Source organism: Hypomesus transpacificus, chromosome 20 (assembly GCF_021917145.1).
Source record: "Hypomesus transpacificus isolate Combined female chromosome 20, fHypTra1, whole genome shotgun sequence".
In the NCBI taxonomy this organism is placed as follows: Eukaryota; Metazoa; Chordata; class Actinopteri; order Osmeriformes; family Osmeridae; genus Hypomesus; species Hypomesus transpacificus.
The window spans coordinates 3,140,141-3,160,434 of record NC_061079.1 but is presented as its reverse complement, the minus strand read 5'-3'; the positions used below and the strand labels follow the sequence as shown (position 1 = coordinate 3,160,434).

The window sequence follows — 20,294 nt, the reverse complement described above, 5'->3', positions numbered from 1 at the left end:
TCTAGTGGGGGGTTGGGTATCGTTTTCTCACGACTGTGATGCGTTCAGCAGGAGCTACCGGGAACGTGACCTCACTGGGCGGAGATTCATCATCATTCTGACCTTACTGGGCGGAAACATCTTTGTGAGTATCTGGCTAATAAGGAAGAAATGGGCGAGGTTATTGCTCCGACGACCAATAATACGCCGATATCTCACGAGGAGTGGGTGGCAAAGGGCGGGCTTAGGAGGGGGCAGAACTCCAACCGGAAGTGTCTCGCGGCTGATCGAGCTGTCACTTGGCCACCGTCGGTTTTGAGGAGAGTAAGGCAGCCAAGAAACGCAAGAACGAATCAGCTGTCTGTAGTGGGGGGACAAAAAGATAGAAATTGTCAAGACCATGAAACCGACTGATTAAGGCTCTATTAGCAGTTTGGGTTGGATTTCGTTTCATGTGTTCAACTCAATGACGTAGCAAATCTATTTGATACAATCAAGGTTAGCGGCTCGTTCGCTCGAGAGAGGGTTGTGTCATTGAGCAAGCAGGACACGTCAGGAGAGGAGAGAAAAGCTAGCTAACTCTATTAGCCGAAAGCCATATAAGTAGAACTCATATCGCCTTATAAGATAGCCTGTCACGGTTTTTTTCCAAGTATCGCAAGCAACCACAAAACGGATCTCGACTGACTCGCCGCCTGGATCAAGGATAACAGCGAGAAGGTGAAAATTGTTTTATTCTCCAGCTAATCAATTAAAGAGAGACAGCTAGCTAGTGTCGTAGTAAGCTAGTAGTAACGCGTTGGCTGACATATTTTGCAATCTCCCTTGCTAGGTTATTTAAAATCGTCATGAATGTAGTTATCTTACACAAGCTTAGTTGAGGTTACTGTTGTAAATGATTGTACGATTGAAGAGGATTAGCGTCAAACTTCACCTCAGTCATACGAGAAAACGTCGTCATCATTTTTTTTTACACTTAAAGGGTCGAGTCCACAGCCCTGAGCTTAAGGGGACATACTTTGACAGCTGTCAGGCAAGGTCGCTAAAGACGTGCCATTTTTTCCCCTTTAACCATCTGATCTAGCTTGTTGGTCACATTTAATTGTATTCAATCAGATCTATCCATCGTGACTGGTAACCACGCAATTGATCCTTCGCTTGCTAGCTAGCTAGAAGGCTTGAAGCTACACTGCTGCAGTGTCTCTGTCGTCCAACCCTAGCCGTGGCAGATTTGCGAGCTAGGTGGCTAGCTAGCTTCCATGATAGCACACTGCTTGTTCGCCTGCTGGGGTATACTGCAACGTCACGGGGTTATAATTAGATTGCTGGTCAAAGATGAGCGAGCTGTCTTCTCTAGGGTTCGCTGTGCCTCGGTGAGCATCGACAGTATGTTATCTTTCCAGTCGGAGCCGTCTCATGATTTAACATTCGTGCCTGTGTTCGAGTGTAGTTGTATCCACATCCGAAAATCTCCCTCTGTGTGAATGATTATTGAAGGGACATCAAATTTACGGTGTTTCCACTCTGTCCCACTCTCTTGTCTCTGTCCGTCTCTGTAGACGTACCGATCACGGGATAGCATATTTGTGTGCGGGGCTGACAAATGGGGGATTACGGGTTCGGAGTCCTAGTACAAAATAACACCGGCAACAAGTCCGCTTTCCCGGTCCGAATCCACCCGCACCTGCAGGCCCCGCACCACCACCAGAATGCGTCCCAGAGCCCCGCCTACATAAACAGCACGACCACCGCGGGGAATGGCACAAGCAGCGGCGGAGGCGGCTCGCCCTGGCTGTTCCCCGCCACCAGCGGCCACAGCAGCATGCAGGATGAGTTGCTGGGCCCGGAGAAGGTGAAAGGTCAGCCGCAGGAGATGCAAGAGGAAAAGCAACAGTCCCCGGGGAGCCACCAGGAGACGGGTCTGATCTCGGAGCTCGAAAAGGCGAGAGGGGTGGGGGTGGGGGAGGAGGGTAAGGTCGATGGCAGCCCCTCGGACAGCGGCTCTGGGAAGGAAAAGCTGCGTCTGGAGTCTCCTGTGCTGACGCCTTTTGACTACCAGGACGCATCCGGCCTGGGGCCCCCCGCCCCGTCCAGCACCTCCTCCTCGCTGGCGGGGTTCAACAACTGGTCGGCTGCCATCCCCCCGGCTCCGTCCACCATCATCAACGAGGACGTGAGCTTCTTCAACCCGGCTGCCTCTGCCAGCAACGGCCAGCTGCTGTTCCAGAACTTTTCTCACCACGTCAGTCCAGGCTTCGGGGGCAACTTCTCCCCCCAGATTGGGCCGGCACTCTCCCAGCACCACCCCCCGCCCCACCCCCACTTCCAGCACCCCCACCCCCAGCACCAACAGCACCGGCGCTCCCCTGCTAGTCCCCACCCGCCCCCCTTCCCCCACAGGAACGCACCCTTCAGCCAGCTGCCCCACCTGTCCAATAACCTGAACAAGCCCCCCTCCCCCTGGGGCAGCTACCAGAGCCCCTCGCCCTCCCCCTCCTCCACCTCTTGGAGCCCTGGGGGGGGCTACGGGGGCTGGGGGGGCTCCCAGGGGAGGGAGTACCGGCGGGGGCTGAATGGGGGCATGACCCCCCTCAACTCCATCTCCCCCCTGAAGAAGACCTTCCCTAACAACCACGTGGTATCCCAGAAGTACTCCCGGACCAGCCCCGGCTTCAACCCCAAGTCCTGGATGGACGACAGTGTTGGCCGCAGCGACAACATCTTCCCCTTCCAGGTCAGTTCCAGAACCCTGCCTCGTTGACTCCCCACAGAACATTTTAGAGCGGTTCTAGAACCTTAACCCAGTTTATTCTCTACAGAACATTTTAGAGCAGTTCTAGGACCCTAACCCAGTTCACTCCCTTCCGAACATTCTAAGTCAGTTTTAGAACCCTGTTCAGTTCCCTCACTACTGAACATTCTCGAAGTTCTAGAATCGTCCCCCATTGTTCCATTCATAACATTCTAGGTCAGTTCTAAACCCCTACCCACCGCTGGAACTTCTCCTTATCCCCTATTCATACTGTCTGGTTTAGATCCAGAACCTTCTAGCCCTAGTCAACAACATCCTGCTGGGTCATCTATGTGCTGCAATGCAGTGGGCCTGCCTGGCAATTTGTTATTATTACATTTACTTGTTGTCCATGTAGCATTTGCTTTTATCCAAGCGACATAGTGTTATAAAAAATACAGCTGATAATCAAGGATCAGAACTTCATAGTTCTAACAGGTTGTGAGAGTCAAGGAATGGTCTGTAGACACCAGACAGTGCAAAATAACCACACCTCAGCTACCAGGCACAAATAACAATAATAACTAAGTTAACCAGATAACGCACTCCAGTGCTGCTTCACTGTAAGTTAGTTTGTACTGGCCTGTTGTGACTTGAAACTACCATAGGTGGATGACTCCCGAATGTTCTCACCAATAGTGGTGAACACAGCACTTGAGGTCAGTGGTGCTGCACTCTATGAAGCATACACAAGCAAACACACACACGATAGGGTCATCCAGTCCTAATTCCAGATCTTCTATTTTTCAGCTAAAAGTAAACAGTAATTCACACAATGCTGGCTAGCCTGTCTATTCCTGTTAGAGGGCTTGGTCTGACACAGAGTGTGTGTGGTGTGTATGTGCGTGCCTGCGTGTGCATGCGTGTGTGTGTGTTGGTGCGTGTGATGTATGAGTCCCTGTGCACGAATCCATGCGTGTGTATGCCTGCCTGCGTGTCTACGTGTGCATGCGTGTGTTTGTGTGCCACGTACCCCAGAGAGAGGAAGTGATGCACGTATGCAGGATTAGAGGAACATAACCAGGCAGCAGCAGCCTCACCATCTCCCACCCTACAGCTGGACAGAAAGAGGTGTGTGTGTGTGTGTGTCTACATGACAAGTATCCTTCACCATCTCCCACCCTACATCTAGAGAAAAGAGCACAGCATGTGTGCGTTAGTGAGTGGGTGCGCTGTGTCTGCATGATGTAGAGTGATTTCCTGGATTACGGGGGTTATTAATAACTCGGGACATTACCTTGTTACTGTTAAACACACGCACGCGTCTTTATAATGCCATCTCATTTATAATGCCATCTCATTTATAATGCCATTTTAGATGGAACTCAATGTACATGACTAGTCTTCAGCTACAGAGGATACGCTGAAAGGAGTGAAAAGGAAGGGGGGAGAGAAGGATGGAGGGGGGAGAGAGAGGGATGGAGGAGGGGGAGAGAAGGATGGAAGGGAGAGGGATGGAGGAGGGGGAGAGAGAGATGGAGGAGGGGGAGAGAAGGATGGAGGAGAGAGAGAGAGGGATGGAGGAGGGGGAGAGAGGGATGGAAGGGAGAGTGATGGAGGAGGGGGAGAGAAGGATGGAAGGGAGAGAGTGATGGAGGAGGGGGAGAGAAGGATGGAAGGGAGAGAGTGATGGAGGAGGGGGAGAGAAGGATGGAAGGGAGAGAGTGATGGAGGAGGGGGAGAGAGAGATGGAAGAGGGGGAGAGCTTGATGGATGGGGAGGAGAGAGTGATGGATGGAGACTCATCAGTTTTATTGATCTGGCCTGAGAAGGATTGAAGGGGAAGAGGATGGGGTGACTTGGCTAGGCGTGGTTAAGTGAAGCTGTGCTAGGCTAGGCTGTAAGGGCTAGGACTTTGCTAGGCTAAAATAGCTTTGCAAGGTGGACTATACAAACTTTGCAATATAAAGCTGGGTTGGCCTTGGAAAATTCACATGAACACCCCCTCAAGTCAGAACAACAACTTGGATAGGCGTCAAAAATGTTGGTACACGACTTGCCGACTTGTGACGTCATTTATGCAGAAACATGGCGGCCAAAAGTAAATGTTTGGTCAAAGGATAAACGCTTTTATTAATTTCAGTATTAGGTTTAACATTTTTGCTAACAAGTAATTTGCAAGGTGAGCCGTATGGTATTTGGCCATATGATTGTCATTGTCAGTTGCTGTCCAAGGAGAGTGATCTAGATTATTTTGAGAAGTTATTCATCGGCATTAATCCTAATAACAAGTCAGGTAAAGCAATATTTGTGAGGAAACGCATATCAACATGTTGTTTAAATGGTCAAAGAATAACATAAACATATTTGTACTTTCTGTGTTGTTTCCACATATTAACTTTAAAGTTCATGATTACACCGAAGTCAGAAGAACAAACACACACACAGTAGACCCACACGGACAGACGCAACCACATCAGCACTCTTTTAGCATCGCACAGGCCTCATTCCAGATATTTTCTTTTTCACCTGAAGTAAACAGTGAACTAGGATTTGTTCTCTTCTTGTTTGGTTTGCTGTACTTGGACTCTGGCCTGGGATGTGTGCGTGTGCGTGCACGCCCAGGGTCTGGTGTGTTGTGAATGATTCCCAGGTCTTGTGCAAAGCTGGAGATATGAGGCAGGTCAGCCTGTTGTTGTCAGTCTGCAGACTGGAGCCTAGGGCTAAGCCAGTGTGGTCTTTATGTGTGTGTGTGTGTGTACAATGTTGAGTTTGTGCAAGACTGTGTGTGTGTGTGTGTTGTAGCTGGCAGGTGTGTTTGGTATATGAGTGCCCTTGTGTACTAAAGTATGTGCCTGTGTGTGCATGAAGTTGTGTGTGTGTATTTAGCTGCGTGTGTGTGCATGTGTACTAAAGTACATGTGTATTGAGCTATGTGTGATTGGTGTATGTATTGGTGCTTATTTAGCTGTGTGTTTGTATTTGTGCTTTTAGCTGTGTGTGTGTTTCGATAAGTGTGTGGAAAGGGGTTATAGAAGTTAAATCTGCTTACAGCTGCAGTATTGACACGCTGCACGGGATCTGCTAGTCATGCTCATAGCAGGCCTGTGTGTGTTAGGTTAAGCAGGCCTGTGTGTCTTAGTTTAAGTTAAGCAGGCTTGTGTGTGTGTGTCTGTGTGTTAGGTTAACCAGGCCTGTGTGTGTTAGGGTAAGCAGGCGTGTGTGTGTGTGTTTGTTAGGCTAAGGTATGGAGCAGGACAAACTGGAAATGCAGCCCTGAGCTGGGGACTCAGCGCTCTACAGACACCATGAAGCTCGAGTAGCCATTGGCTAGTACAAAAGACTGATGATATTTCACTCATCAAACTTTTTAAATGGAATGCTTTGGGGGGGGGGAAATGACTTTGAATGATTATTTATGGTTGCATATGGGTTTAATGTACCATTTCTTAGCAAATGGATTTCACTTGCCACCTGTCTTCAGCCACCTCTCCAGTGCTGATGAGTCCTAGGCCTACTGAAGCTCTGGGCCTTCTGAAAGGCATGAGGATGTGAGACTGCTGTGGACGTTGGATTTTATTCTCTTATGGGCACTGAAGGCTCTTTCGCAGTTGGCAGAGATGATTAGCAGAGCAAGAATGATCTGAACAATGAAGAGTAATCTTAAATTGTCTTGATAACAAAAAAAAAAAATAGTAAGCGTTTTCTGATCAGACAGGAATTATAGCTTTTTTGCATCCATCTCCTTGTGTGAGACGAGTGCCGTAAAAAGCAAGTCGATTTCTTCGTGAGAGAAAGCAACAGAGGCAGTGTATGTTTTACCTTCCCTAGCGACAAAAAATCTTATCTAGTAACGAGTGACAACTAGCAACTTTGGTTACTTTGGCAATCTCCGTTTTTGTTGTTGAGCAGCAACAAAATAACTAATGTTACGTCTGTCATCATAGCAGCCAATCATGTTAACTCGCAAGCAGCGAGTTAACATGACGTCAACGTCAAGCAGGCTCAACTGCGTATGTCGGTGGCAAAAGACGAACTTATATATATATATATATATATATATATATATATATATATATATATATATATATATATATATATATATATATATGTATATCCGACACTTGGAGTGTCGATCAGGTAATCATATATCTCTGGACACTGGATTGCAGGGCTTGACATTAACTTTTTGAGGCACTTGTCAATTGGACAAGTACATTTACGTTTCACTTGTCCATGCACAAAAGTCACTTGTCCCCCCAAACCTTTAAATAGCCTGACGAGTGAAACGGGCAAAACTAACCGGGCTAACGGAAGTCGCTTTCTCTGGCTAATGAAGAAGGAAACTAGCTTGGCTCTGCCCTCCTACGTACTTCCGCTCAATTTTCATTTTGCTTCGGTACTGCGTCTGGGCTTTAGGTATATTAGTCAGATGTCTCCGGTAAACATTTTACCGGTCCAATCAGCGAACAGAGGGAGTGGCTGAGTACGATGACGTTGATGTCGTGCTCTAGTTTGAGTTGTAGTTTCGTAATGGCGGCGGAGAAAGATGCGAGTGAAGCCATTCGGTCCGTTGTGGCAACGCTACCGAATATCCAGAAGTTAAAGCCGGAGCAAGAACAATCTTTGATCCCCACGGGGTTTGTTTGATTTTCCAGATAGCTCCGTTAGTGGTGAAGGAGTTGGCTAAGGCGAACGCTAGCGATTGGTAATGGCAGATCCAGAGTGGCTCTGGGCAGATCCAGAGTGGCTCTGGGCAGTTCCAGAGTGGCTCTGGGTAGATCCAATAGTTTAAAACTTCAACCGAATACCCGCTTTCAAGAAAGTTAACGCTTGTCAATGGAGCAAGCCCAGACTCTGTACAAATGAAATGTACGAGTCTGGTTCGGACCAGGATCTTCAGCAGGCTCGTATCTACAAAAGACAGTCCTCCCGGAGGTTTTTGGTGTAGAATGGAGTGAAATACAACATTGTGCACAATGCTAGTGAACAACCAGAGTCTGACTGAGGCTAACATCAAAACAGTGTCAAGGGGACGCAGTCACGCTCAGATTGCCAGTTTTACACAAATCACAAAAATAATTGGACCAGCTGGCCAAAAGCGGAATTCCCATATCTCTTGAAAGCTGCCCTGCACGATTTTTTAGATGTAGAATTGACTGTAAAACTGTAAAATTATTAACTTTGTGACATGACTTGAGGACATGGCTGCCACCCGACTATGCGGTCTACCGGGCGACATTCTCACTCATTTCAAGACTTTCGTGACCCAAATCAAAATTCTGAGGCGACAGATCAGTGGGGATTGTTTTCTCTCTTAAAGGCTGTCCTACTCGACCTTTTAGGCCTTTTTAAATCTAACTATTTATATAATCGGTGTAATTCTCCAGCCGTTATAAAGGCTATCTTTTCCCGCTTTCTGCCACCATGCTGCGTGCACATCCCGAATGTTTACAAACAAATAATTGGTCTATACATAAAGGCTAGCTACCGTAGAGCACGCAGGAAAGAAAGCGGGAAAGTATACGCTTATAAAATGTTTTATGATTGGACGAATGTCATTCTACTCATTGTCAAGTCAAAGTACATACAATGTATATCAAGATTTAATTGGCTGGGCCTTGGCTCCCATTAGATTTATGGACACTGAGACGTATTTCTCAAAATTTGTAGGGGTGTATGGTCAGTCGTCTCTTCCGTGGTTGGTTTCCGGTAAATTCCAGTACTATACCACTAGTCTGTAATGGCGTTAAGGAATTGGGGTCAATACCCCCTCTGTCTAGAACCTGATGTGTTTGGGGGATTCTTCTTTTGCAGAAATTGGTATTTTGTTCAAATGGTTTACGTCTATGTAGTACTGTATTTGTGTTTAAACAAGTCTCCCCCCCCCCCCCCCCCTCCCTCCCTCCAGGAGCGGAACAGGTCTTTTGATGGCTTCAACATGCATTCTCTGGAGAACTCTCTGATCGACATCATGAGGGCCGAGCAGGACACCCTGAAAGGTGAGGAAGCAACATGACCTCTGCACAACACACACACTTCAAAGCCGTAGGATATAAGCCTCTATACAACCCATACTGAACCTCTATACACACACACACACACACACATCTGGGCTATAGGTTAACCTCTACACAACTCCTGCACAGCCTTAACACACACACACACCTAGACTATTGGAAACTAACTTCTACCCAACCTCTTCTACCAGTGTAGCTTTGACTTACAGTGACTCAGCTGAAAACGAGAGCCTGTCATGCCAATGCGTCTGCTGCTGTAGCTTGCTAGCTTGCTCACTGTAGCCAGGGGGGCTTATCTCAGCACCAGCTGGCCTGGTTTGGAGCTGCAGTGTAGCCGCTGGTTAGCCTTCCCTATGCTAGCATGACTGGGATGGGAGAGAGCTACTGCTGAATACTATGCCTGCATTCAAATCAATTCATATCAGTCCTCTACATGCGAGCAAAGCATGTAGGCGCTGGATAGAACGATGATGCTGATTGGTCAGAAAGAGTGTAGGCTGAAGAGAACGATGATGCTGGTTGGTCTGAAAGGGTGTAGGTTGGATAGAACAATGATGTTGATTGGTCAGAAAGGGTTTAGGCTGAATAGAACAAAGATGCTGATTGGTCAAGAAGGGTGTTGGCTTATTGATGACCTCATCTCTTCTTTCTTCTTCTGGTCCCTCTCATTCTGTCATCCTCCACTCTGCTGCTCTCGTTCCCTCATTACTATATTCTCACTCTTCTTTGTCATCCTTTAATCATGTTCGCTGATGTTCTGCTGCTTGTGGTGTATAGCCTAGTAGTGTGTGTGTGTGTGTCTGTGCCTGTATGTGCGTGTGTGGCTTGTCCTTGCACGCACACACGCACACACACACACACACACATGCAGGCTTCAGGGCTGAACACACACTACCACATGCACACTAGTTAGCATACACACACTCTACCACACGCTTACAGGCTCATGTCCATGCTGAGGAGAGGGGGTGGCCATAGCTGATAAATTGTAGTATTCAAAATGGAGGTTAGTGGAAATCTCATTAGCAAACCAAGGAAGCTTCAGGTAATGTACAGTACAGTTGGCATCTCCCACAAGGTTCAGAAGGATGATAGATTGGGACATACTTGCTGGTTTGTCTGCACATTTTAGAACAAAAGTTTCTATTTCAATTTGACAGAGATGTTCACAAACAGGAAATATCCCAACTCTTTGCAGCCCTACTACCCCTTCTTATGCACACACACACACGCGTGCACACACACACACACACACACACACAGAAAGAGAGACCCTGCAGAACATATTAAATGGGGTAGAGAGAGAGAGAGTGAAAACAGATCTGGCTACAGTAGCAAGAAGTGCCTTTAAATGGCTACCAGCATTGTCCTCTGTGAGTGAAAAGAGCTCTCTGTTCTCTGAATCAATAACAACATAGTGTGTTGGCCTACTCCAGCACCCCCCCCCCCCCCCCCCTGCTAGCTACTGTAGCCCTTCCCCTAACCCAGTCATGCTAGCTACTGTAGCCCTTCCCCTAACCCAGTCATGCTACCTACTGTAACACTTCCCGTAGCCCACCCTGCTAGCTAGCTGGTCTTTCCTCTAGCCCACCTTATGCTATCTGATAGCTAGTCGGTCCTTCCTTTAGCCCACTAATGCTAGCTAGCTAGCTAGTTGGCCCTTCCCCAAGTCCACTACTGCAAGTTAGCTGGCCCATCCCCTAGCCCACTTCTTCTAACTTGCTAGCCCATCCCCCAAGCCCAGCCTAAGCCCCAGGCCAAGGCCCAGGCCCAATCCAGCTTGTCCAGACAGCAACATGTCTGGGATAGACTAGTTGCTGGGTGTTGGGTTGAGACAGGGGGGGCTCCCATGGAACTCAGTGTGACCCAGAGGAATGTGCCCAGTCTCAGGGTGTTGCATGTCCTCTCACAATGGCCTCACTATCCCTGCTCGTCCCCTCTCATTATCCTCCCCAGCTTGCTGTCCGCACTGGGGCTGTCCCCCTGGCAAGGCTGACTGTCCTGGATTTGTGTGTGTGTGTGTAGGCAGGCAAATGGCTCCATGTAAAATGTATAATATTAACGGCACCAGCCCGGATGGAAACTGTTTTCCTGCAGCTAAAAGCTCTGATGATGCTAATGCAGCCAGCAGGCTATTGTGCTCTGGATTTCCTGCACTTAGAAATGATGCTAATGCAGCTAGCTGGCTAATGTGCCCTGGTTTTCCACCACACAGAGATTATGTTAATGCAGCCAGCTGGCTAACTGTCCTGCTTGTTTCTCCTCTGCAGGTCGTCTGGGATTTCCACACCCGGGTGGGGACAACCCTCTGCCCATCAATGGTACGTTTCTTCTCTCCTCTCAAGACTAAGATCACTTCACAAATGGAGAGAGGGAGGGGGATAGAGGGTGGGATGAATGAAGGTGGGGGAGGGATGAAGGCATGGAAAGAGGTATGGAGATGGTGGGATAGATGAAAGTAGGGGGGATGAAGGGATGGTGGGAATAGAGGGATGGAATTTGTTATAGATGGTGGGCAGAGCTGTTGGTAGGGAGGGAGGGAGGAAGCAAGGCAGGGAGCGTTGGAGGGAGGGAGCGAGCCATATGTTGATCTGAAAGGTTTAGTAGCAGGTTGTTTCCCAGGAACGATGAGAAGAAGGAGATCTCTCCAACACACTGCACCCTGACGTATTAAGAGGACATGCACGCACGTGCACACACACACACACACACACACACACTCCATCTAGAAACTATGTGTCACACTCCATGTTATCCTGCATAGCCTTTATTTCAACCTGCCTAAGTGCGCGCACACACACACTAAGCAGTGCTCTACTTCCCATGTCACATGGTACAGATAACGCTGCCATGGAGATGAGCAGATGGTGCACCAGCATAAGTGGGATTCAGAGGTTATGCACACACACAGACACAGGCACACACACACACACCCACAGGAGATTCAAAGCGGATGGTCACAAGCTGATGACTCTTTAGATCCTCAAACGCACTTTCTCTCCCTCTCCTGTCTCTGTCTTTCTGTCTCTCCCTCTGTACCCTCTCCCTCTCTTTTTCTCTCCCTCAGTCTCCTTTCCCACTCTCTCTCAGACAATAATATTAATACGTGTGTGGATGAAAACACGATTCACACATTGATACTGCAGACTGACAGATGGGACGGGCAGACAGACAGACAGGTTATATTTCTGTGGTTTTTATTTCCTCTGACCCCTTCTCTGCTCCACATGCAGCCAGGAACTATGGAAGGAGACGAGGTAAAGTTGTGGCAGTGATCAGGCTCATACAGGCCTCATCATATTCCCATATATCCCTCCGCAGAGTGACCTGTGAGGAGTGCGTGTTTGCATACAGGTGTTGTGTTTGTCTAGTGGTGTGTTCATATGCATATGCAGTATATCCCTCACACAACCACTAAGAGATCACACAGCACGCTCTGTGAGAGCTAACTCTCTTACATAAAGCAGCTCAGAGATGTGTGTGTGTTGGGAAGGCAATGGTTCAACATCCAACTCAGCTTCACAGCCACCTACTGCCACAGGAAGTGTGTGTGTGTGTCTGTGTTTTGGCCTAGGTAGCTGTGGCTGACATGATGTGGAGGGAGGGATGGAAATATGGATAGAGGGAGGGATAAGGCGAGAGAGAGATGGATGGAGGGATGGAAAGAGTGAGGCATGGATGGGGGGATGTAGAGGTAGGGATGGGGCGAGAGATGTATTTTCCCTTTAATCTCCATCGCTCACAATGTCACCTCTAACCCCGCCCCCTCCCTCCCTAGGCCACTCCTCCCTGTTCCCCATGGAGGATGGTTTCCCTGACGACGACCGTGGCGAGCAAGGGCTGGGGGGGCTGGGTGGGGGCTGTTTCCCCCACCAGAACGGAGAACGCGTGGAACGCTACTCACGCAAGGTCTTCGTCGGAGGACTACCCCCTGATATTGACGAAGGTGCGTGTGCGTGTGCGTGCGTGTGTGTGTGTGTGTGCCGCTTCTGAGGCCTACTGTAGAGGGACATGATCCAACATGGCCGCTTCTGAGGCCTACTGTAGAGGGACATGATCCAACATGGCCGCTCCTGAGGTCCACTGTAGGGGGACATGATCCAACATGGCCGCTTCTGAGGCCTACTGTAGAGGGACATGATCCAACATGGCCGCTTCTGAGGCCTACTGTAGAGGGACATGATCCAACATGGCCGCTCCTGAGGTCCACTGTAGGGGGACATGATCCAACATGGCCGCTTCTGAGGCCTACTGTAGAGGGACATGATCCAACATGGCCGCTCCTGAGGTCCACTGTAGAGTACCATGATCCAACATGGCCGCTCCTGAGGGCTACTGTAGAGCGACATGATCCAACATGGCCGCTCCTGAGGCCTACTGTAGAGCGACATGATCCAACATGGCTGCTCCTGAGGTCCACTGTTGAGGGACATGAAAAAAAGGTTTGTATAGATGTGTAAGATCAATCCGAGCACAGTAGCCTATTGGTCTGTGGCACAAATATTTGGAGCACTCAAATCCTGTCTCTGGGTGACCTGGTGCTTGCCGGGATGACCTGGTGGTTGCTAGGGGCAACCAGACTGACCAGTCCGTCTGTCCTCTCTCTCAGATGAGATCACGGCCAGTTTCCGTCGTTTTGGACATCTGTTTGTGGACTGGCCTCACAAGGCCGAGAGCAAGTCCTACTTTCCCCCTAAAGGTGAGTGTGAACTTTAACCCTCATCCCTAACCACATACACAGCAACCATAACCTTAACCACAACAACAACAACCCTAACCCTAACCACTACCTCACCAAGCCCCACCCAACCACAATCCTACAGGGCACCTCCAGCTGTTTGACATGCATAGTGTGTCATTGATTGTGTGCGTGTGTGTGTGTGTGTGTGTGTGCGCAGGCTATGCCTTCCTGCTGTTCCAGGAGGAGAGCTCAGTGCAGGCCCTGATAGACGCCTGCATCGAGGAGGACGGAAAGCTGTACCTCTGCGTCTCCAGCCCCACTATCAAGGACAAACCTGTTAGTACACTCTACCTCTACCTCTCTCTCTCTACCACTCCAGCTCACTCTTTACCTCACTGTGCCTCTCTACCTCACGGTCTCTACCTCTCTGCCTCTACCCCTCTCTCTACCTCTCTGTCTCTACCTCTCTACCTCACTGTCTCTACCTCTCTGCCTCTACCCCTCTCTCTACCTCTCTGTCTCTACCACTCCACCTCACTCTCTACCTCACTGTGCCTCTCTACCTCACGGTCTCTACCTCTCTGTCTCTACCTCTCTACTCCTACCTCTCTCTCCCTTTCTCTCTCCATCTATCTCTGCATGTCCTCCTCTCCCTTTCTCTCTCGCTGTCTCTCTGTATTATAATGTAGTAAATGCTGCAATGCCCCCCCACCAGGTTCAGATCCGGCCCTGGAACCTGAATGACAGTGACTTTGTGATGGACGGCTCTCAGCCCCTTGACCCTCGCAAGACCATCTTTGTGGGGGGGGTGCCACGCCCTCTTCGTGCAGGTAACCTGTTATAGATGCGCACTCGCAAAGGTTTCAACAGTGATCTTTATCATGTCGCAACATTGTTTTCCGTCGTTTGTGTCTGTATTGTGTGTTATATGTGCGTGCGCTCGTGTATGTGTATTTGTGTGAATCCATCCGTGTGTGTGTGTTTGTGTGTGTGCGTGCGTGCAGTGGAGCTAGCTATGATCATGGACCGTCTGTATGGAGGGGTGTGTTACGCCGGCATCGACACCGACCCAGAGCTCAAGTACCCTAAGGGGGCGGGGCGTGTGGCCTTCTCCAATCAGCAGAGCTACATTGCCGCTATCAGCGCCCGATTCGTCCAGCTGCAACATGGAGAGATAGATAAACGGGTAAGTGGTTGCCACTCCCTCCCCCCCCCTCATTTTGTCTCGTCTGTTTTTCCTCTTTTTTCCTTTCCATCTTTTTCTGTCTCTCTCTCCTGGTTTCTGTCCATGTCTGCTGCTGTTCAAACTCTTCCCCCTTCATCCCCCTCCTTCCTTCCTTCCTTCCTTCCTCCTCTCTCTTTCTCCCTCCCTCCTGTCTTCCTCCTCTTCTTCTTCTTCACTCCTTTCTCTCTTTCCTTCCCTCCTCTCTCTCCCTCCTTTCTACTCTCTCTTTCTTTCTCTCTCTCCCTCCCTTACTCTTTCATCCTCTTTCTCTCTCTCTCTCTCTCTCTCCTCTCCCTGCTCCTCCACCCTGTCTGGGACAGTGTGCTACATAGAGCAGCAGTGAACAAATATAAGCAGCGTTTATCTTCTCCCTCAATCAGCAGAACAAGATGGCCTCCGCTGGTTATCTCGGGGACACAGTCCTCACAAAACGCTCAGTGTTGAACTGGGCTGGCACTGTGACCTGATACATTTCTCTTTTGTGTGTGTCTGCGTGTATGTGTCTCTGTGTGTGTCTGTGTGTTTCTGGCTTTGTGTGTGCATCCCATCCCCAGGTGGAAGTGAAGCCATACGTCCTGGACGACCAGCTGTGTGACGAGTGCCAGGGCACGCGCTGTGGGGGCAAGTTTGCTCCTTTCTTCTGCGCCAACGTCACCTGCCTGCAGTACTACTGTGAGTACTGCTGGGCCGCCATCCACTCCCGTGCCGGCCGCGAGTTCCACAAGCCCCTGGTGAAGGAGGGGGGAGACAGACCCCGGCACATCTCCTTCCGCTGGAACTGAGGAGGAGGAGAGGGGAGACAGAGAGAGGCAGAGGGAGGGAGGGGGAGAGAGAGGAGTGGGGAGACGTTAGGAATCGCAGAATCATTGTACAAAATAAATGCACTTTTCTGTTGCTGGTTCCTTTTTAGACCTAATTTGGAAAGATTTTAATTTTGGAGGTAATATATACATATATATATTTTAAAGATATAATTTTACCTTTATTTTATGCAGTTTGATTTTATATATTTTATTAGTGCACAAGATTGGCCTTTTTCCAATGCCTCCCTGATGCAGAGGGTGGTGAGTTGGGGGGGAGGCTTGCGTTGGGATGTAGCTGCAGTGACCCCGCGGCGTTGACCAGGGCAGGGAAGGTTGTAGCTGTGATTAGAGCTCTCTCTTCCTGTAGAAAGTGTGCGTTTGTGCGCGTGTGTGTGTGTGTGCGTGCGTGTGTGCGTGTGTGTGGACTCGGGACGGGCCAGAACCACAGCTCACAGACATGGAAAAGAGCGGGTTCTCCCGCAATCGCTTCAATCCTTGAAGCCTTTTTGTTTTGTTTTGTTTTTTATTCTAGATATACATATAAACCTATATAAGAGACCATGCTAATATTTAATGTTACTTGACGATCGTTTAAAAAACAAACAAACAAGAGTTTGGGTTTAATCTCCATTTTGACATGCAAAAACTAATACCTCAAGCTTAGCTGCTAGCGTGCTGATTGGTCAGACAGAGACGGACAGCTGGGCTCTTTCTCCCATTGGATCATAACTGTAGGGGGGCGGGGCCAGCACAGGCACCGTTTCAGACATTGCTTCGTCACTTCCTTATTTTTGTAATCCAACCAGGATGGTGGTGGAGTTGAGTAAACAGTAAAGTTGTGGAAAGAAGAGTAGAGTACAGTAAAGTACAGTAGAATTAAAGTAAAGCAGTGTCTGACCAGGGGAATGTATGATGCTGGAGGACTTTAAGACCCAGATAACCGGCCAGTATAGAGACATTAAACTTGCAACCAACCAACATGTTTTAGACCTTGTTAGAGGGTTCTGGGTTCTAGATCCCGTTAGAGGGTTCAGGGTTCTAGACCCAGGTATCTTGGAGTAAAGGGCCAGCTATTTCTCAGAAATAGAGGAAAAGGCCCTGATTCTTTTTTTTAAATGCAGTCTTGCAATTGAGCCCACTTTCCTATTTTGACACCTCCTAAAGATTATCAGTGTCTTCTCTGGCCCTTGTTCCAATCCTGCAGGAGAGGAGAGGAGGATGCTGACGTCTGGTTTAGTCATCAACACTTATCCCTTTGAGGAGGGGACCTGTTTCCCCTTCTGTCCCCACCCAGCCAACTCAGCCAGTGTTTCTAAGCATAAATGAAGATTCTCAATATTATTGTTGTCATCATTATCGGTAGTGGTAGGACGGGTGTAATATTACTTCATCACCAAGGGCCCTGACGTATGTGGCCCCGTGCAGTTCAGAGTGCCTCCACCAGGTGGCAGAGTAGAGCATGATCCTGGAGACCTATGACTGCCTTTGCTGCAGCACCCAGTCATACCGTACATCACTTCCTATCTGTGGATTTTTTTTTATCGTTATGTTTTTTTTCTATGGTTTATTTCTCTCGTTTGGCTCCACCCATGTCCTTCACTATGGCCAGGTGGGCTCCTGTACACCAAAGACTGGCCCTGGATCCTGTTTAGCAGACAGACAGACACGCAGGCAGGCAGACACAGGCAAATGAAGTAGGCAGTCAGTGGATGGGTCCTTCTGCCTGGCAGTGAGACAGGAGAAGTGTGAGGCCGGCCAGTAGTTCTCAGCCCAGTAAAAGACGTCTGACTGGGGAGCTGCTGGTCTGGTCGTTCTTCTGCGTGTCCTGCTAGCCATCAAACCCAGGTCCTCCTGCCTACTGGCCCATTGTGAAGAACCTGGGCTCAGGGCTGTGATATAGACACTCTAGACAGTACAGTCACTCACTTGAGACAGTCTGCTAGACCTGCAGTCTTATCTGCACTCTGGAGTGAGGTTTATAGTCTATCTGCAATGTATGGGGTGTATAGTTTTTCTACACTCTTTAGAGACTGTAGTCTTATCTACACACTAGAGAGTATGTAGTCTCTCTATACTCTCTAGAGACAGTTTATAGTCTATCTACTCTCATTAGAGTGTCTGTAGGACAGAAGTCCATCTACACTCTGTAGACAGTCTGGGCCTGTTGCACCTCTTCCAGGAAATAGTTAGCGTGACGGGTGAACATTTTAGAAGACAAAAACACTTTTTTGATGAATTTGATGTTAAAGAGGAAGAAAAAGAATATAAGATTATTTTATACATGGCCTGCTGATTTTGGTGCAGTGTTTTCTAGCTAAATTATTTTGTCATGCACATACAAACATTTATTATGCACTACTTTTCTAAATCTCTTTTCTTTCAGACAGTCATTTTAGGCACATTTTTCACAAAATGGGAAAACTCCTTTTTGCAATACCTCAATTTTTCACATTGTGAAAGGTAGCTTTTGTACTTTTGTTACTGAGAGATCTGCATATATGGACATTTTCATTTAAAAGAGAAATGTTTAGTGATTTCGATATATATTATTTTCAATTATGCTTTTTATACATTTCAGTGCTGAGGGATCTTTACAATTAAAAGTGCGCACTTGTGTTGTTGCGATGTCTACCCTGCAGAGAGGGGAGAGACTGGAAAGTGGGTCTCACCAGGCCTCAACCGGTCTCACCCGGCCTCGGTCGCCCTCTAGAAGATTCTAGAAGTGGTACAGCATGGCCAGGACCAGCTGTCCTCTCATATTAGTGTTGTGGTCTGGAGACATGGCCGTCCTGGTGGCAGGATGGCGGATTATCGGTATCTCTAAGTACCCACTCCGTCACCGGAACATACTATTATAAGGAGAATGCAAATTCAACACAGGTCTATGTATAGGTTGGGCCTCGTATCACAAGAATGGATGTTTGGTGTTTAGGTATTTTAACATTTGAAAATATATATTCTTGAACTTGCCAACTAGCTCCTATTGTAATCCTTAGCATGCATGAAAAAGACCAATGATACGTGAATTAGCTATTGAAAATTGACTGTTGTGGTTGTGCACCAAATGTTTCTCAAATATAATTTGTTAAGGGCAACCCCCCACCCCTCCCCTGTACTACCCCCCATCCTCTAACAATCCACTCGCCTCAACCCACCCCCCATACTTAACACTCAGCAGGATGATGCACAGAAAACAAAGACAATAAAGATAAAAAATAAACTAAGACATGAACTGGGTAGGACTAGCATCCTATAGGACACTGTTGAACAGACTCGATCACTCACCCCAGTGCTCGGGAAAGGCTCTGCCATGTTGAGAGAAGGGGAACTTTAAAACTTGAATGTGGTAAATGTTGCAAGTTAACTCGGAGTTGTTATGTGCAATACTTCTTTTGAACCTTTTTCCAGATAAAGACTCTTTGCAATGTAATTCTTTAATGCCATTTTTAATTGCAGACATTTAAAGAAGATGTTGATATGTTTTTCACAGTCATTTTCTACTGTTATCGTAATCCTTTTCATGCTGGTGTTTGTAAAAAAGAAAAAAAGAAATCAAACTATTTGTACTAATATAAATAATTGAAGTTATTTTTAAAACATTTAAAGGTTTTGTGCTCATTTGCTTATTTTGTTTATTTCAAGCTACTGTGATTGATTGCATTGTAATTATTAGGTCAATAATGTATTTAGCTGTTCATTGGTATATTTTTAATTGGAATGTATAATTACTTTTTATAATTTTGATCAGATTTATGTTATATTTTTAAGGTGAAGCTTTTAATATGTTAAAGTGACTAGTTTTTACTAATTGCTATATTGTGCTCCACAATATATGGTTCTCATTTTCTGAAGGAAAATAAATATTTAAATATTTGTCTGTTAATGATGTCACTTAATGGCGAAATTTCAATAGTTTTTAACTGTGTACGGGAAGGTTGTTGTATTTATTCTTAGCATTTTCTACCTAGATACCACCTTCATTTTTATTATCATTTCACTTTATAAGTTCCTATTTTTGTATTTTCTTTTCTTATTAAGTTATGTAATATGAAATGTCCACATTTTTAGGAGTTGGTCTGTTGAAGTACTAGTGAAATGAAAAAGAAAAATCTAATGTTATTTAATTGTTTGCAGCCAACTATTTATAACAGTATGCATAATTTTTAAATATTTGTAATGTGAAATGTTGAATGAAATAAAAACTTAACTGTGACGTTGTGTGTTGTTATTATTATTATGAATATCTCCTTATAAAGCATTGATGGTGTATGAACTAATTGATTGTGGATCATAGATTTCCATGCGTATGTAGCCATTGATAATGTAGTTAGAGACATAGCAAGAGAAGCCATCAGTCTGTAGTTTACTCACAACTGCTGGATCCCGAATCTCATTCTTGGTTTAATTTCAATTGTTACTGCCGTTGCCCTTACAAAGTACAAACTGTTGCATGCAGTAAGCAATCCCCCCCATCCTCAACAATCCAGACCCCCCAGAACCAGACTCCCAGAGCCTTGATGGGTGACAGTCTTTTTACAGTATCTGTCTCAACAGGAAGTGTTGACATGGCGAGGCTGGGGCGCATGGTGGTGACATCATGCCTGTTTGTCTGACACACCACACAAAGACATGCACAAAACACCACACAAAGGCATGCACAAACATACACACCACAAAGGCCTGCTAATCAGATCCAGTCTGCTCTGAAGCCTTGAGAGCTGGCTGCCATCCACGGGCTCACACACACATGCACATATTGTGTACAGCTATCCTACCAGTCCCATTCAAATTCAGATTTTCCCTAACCCTTATCTTAACCCCAACTATAATCCAAAAATAGAACCTAAATCCTAAC

At 47.2% G+C, this 20,294-nt stretch overlaps 1 protein-coding gene across 2 annotated transcripts; it reads left to right on the top strand.

Annotated features, from left to right (window-relative positions):
- Positions 1-253: 253 nt before the first annotated feature.
- On the top strand, positions 254-19,535 carry cpeb4b (cytoplasmic polyadenylation element binding protein 4b). Of its 2 annotated transcripts, XM_047043059.1 has the most exons (10): positions 254-699; positions 1,539-2,713; positions 8,622-8,712; positions 11,001-11,051; positions 12,509-12,676; positions 13,340-13,429; positions 13,629-13,747; positions 14,127-14,241; positions 14,416-14,597; positions 15,191-19,535. In XM_047043059.1, exons 2-10 carry the CDS (start codon positions 1,583-1,585, stop codon positions 15,416-15,418), a joined length of 2,175 nt encoding a protein of 724 aa, XP_046899015.1. In that variant the 5' UTR covers positions 254-699; positions 1,539-1,582; the 3' UTR covers positions 15,419-19,535. The 2 variants fall into 2 exon arrangements, with proteins under 2 accessions (XP_046899015.1, XP_046899016.1); XM_047043060.1 differs by lacking the exon at positions 1,539-2,713.
- The last annotated feature ends 759 nt before the right edge of the window (positions 19,536-20,294 follow it).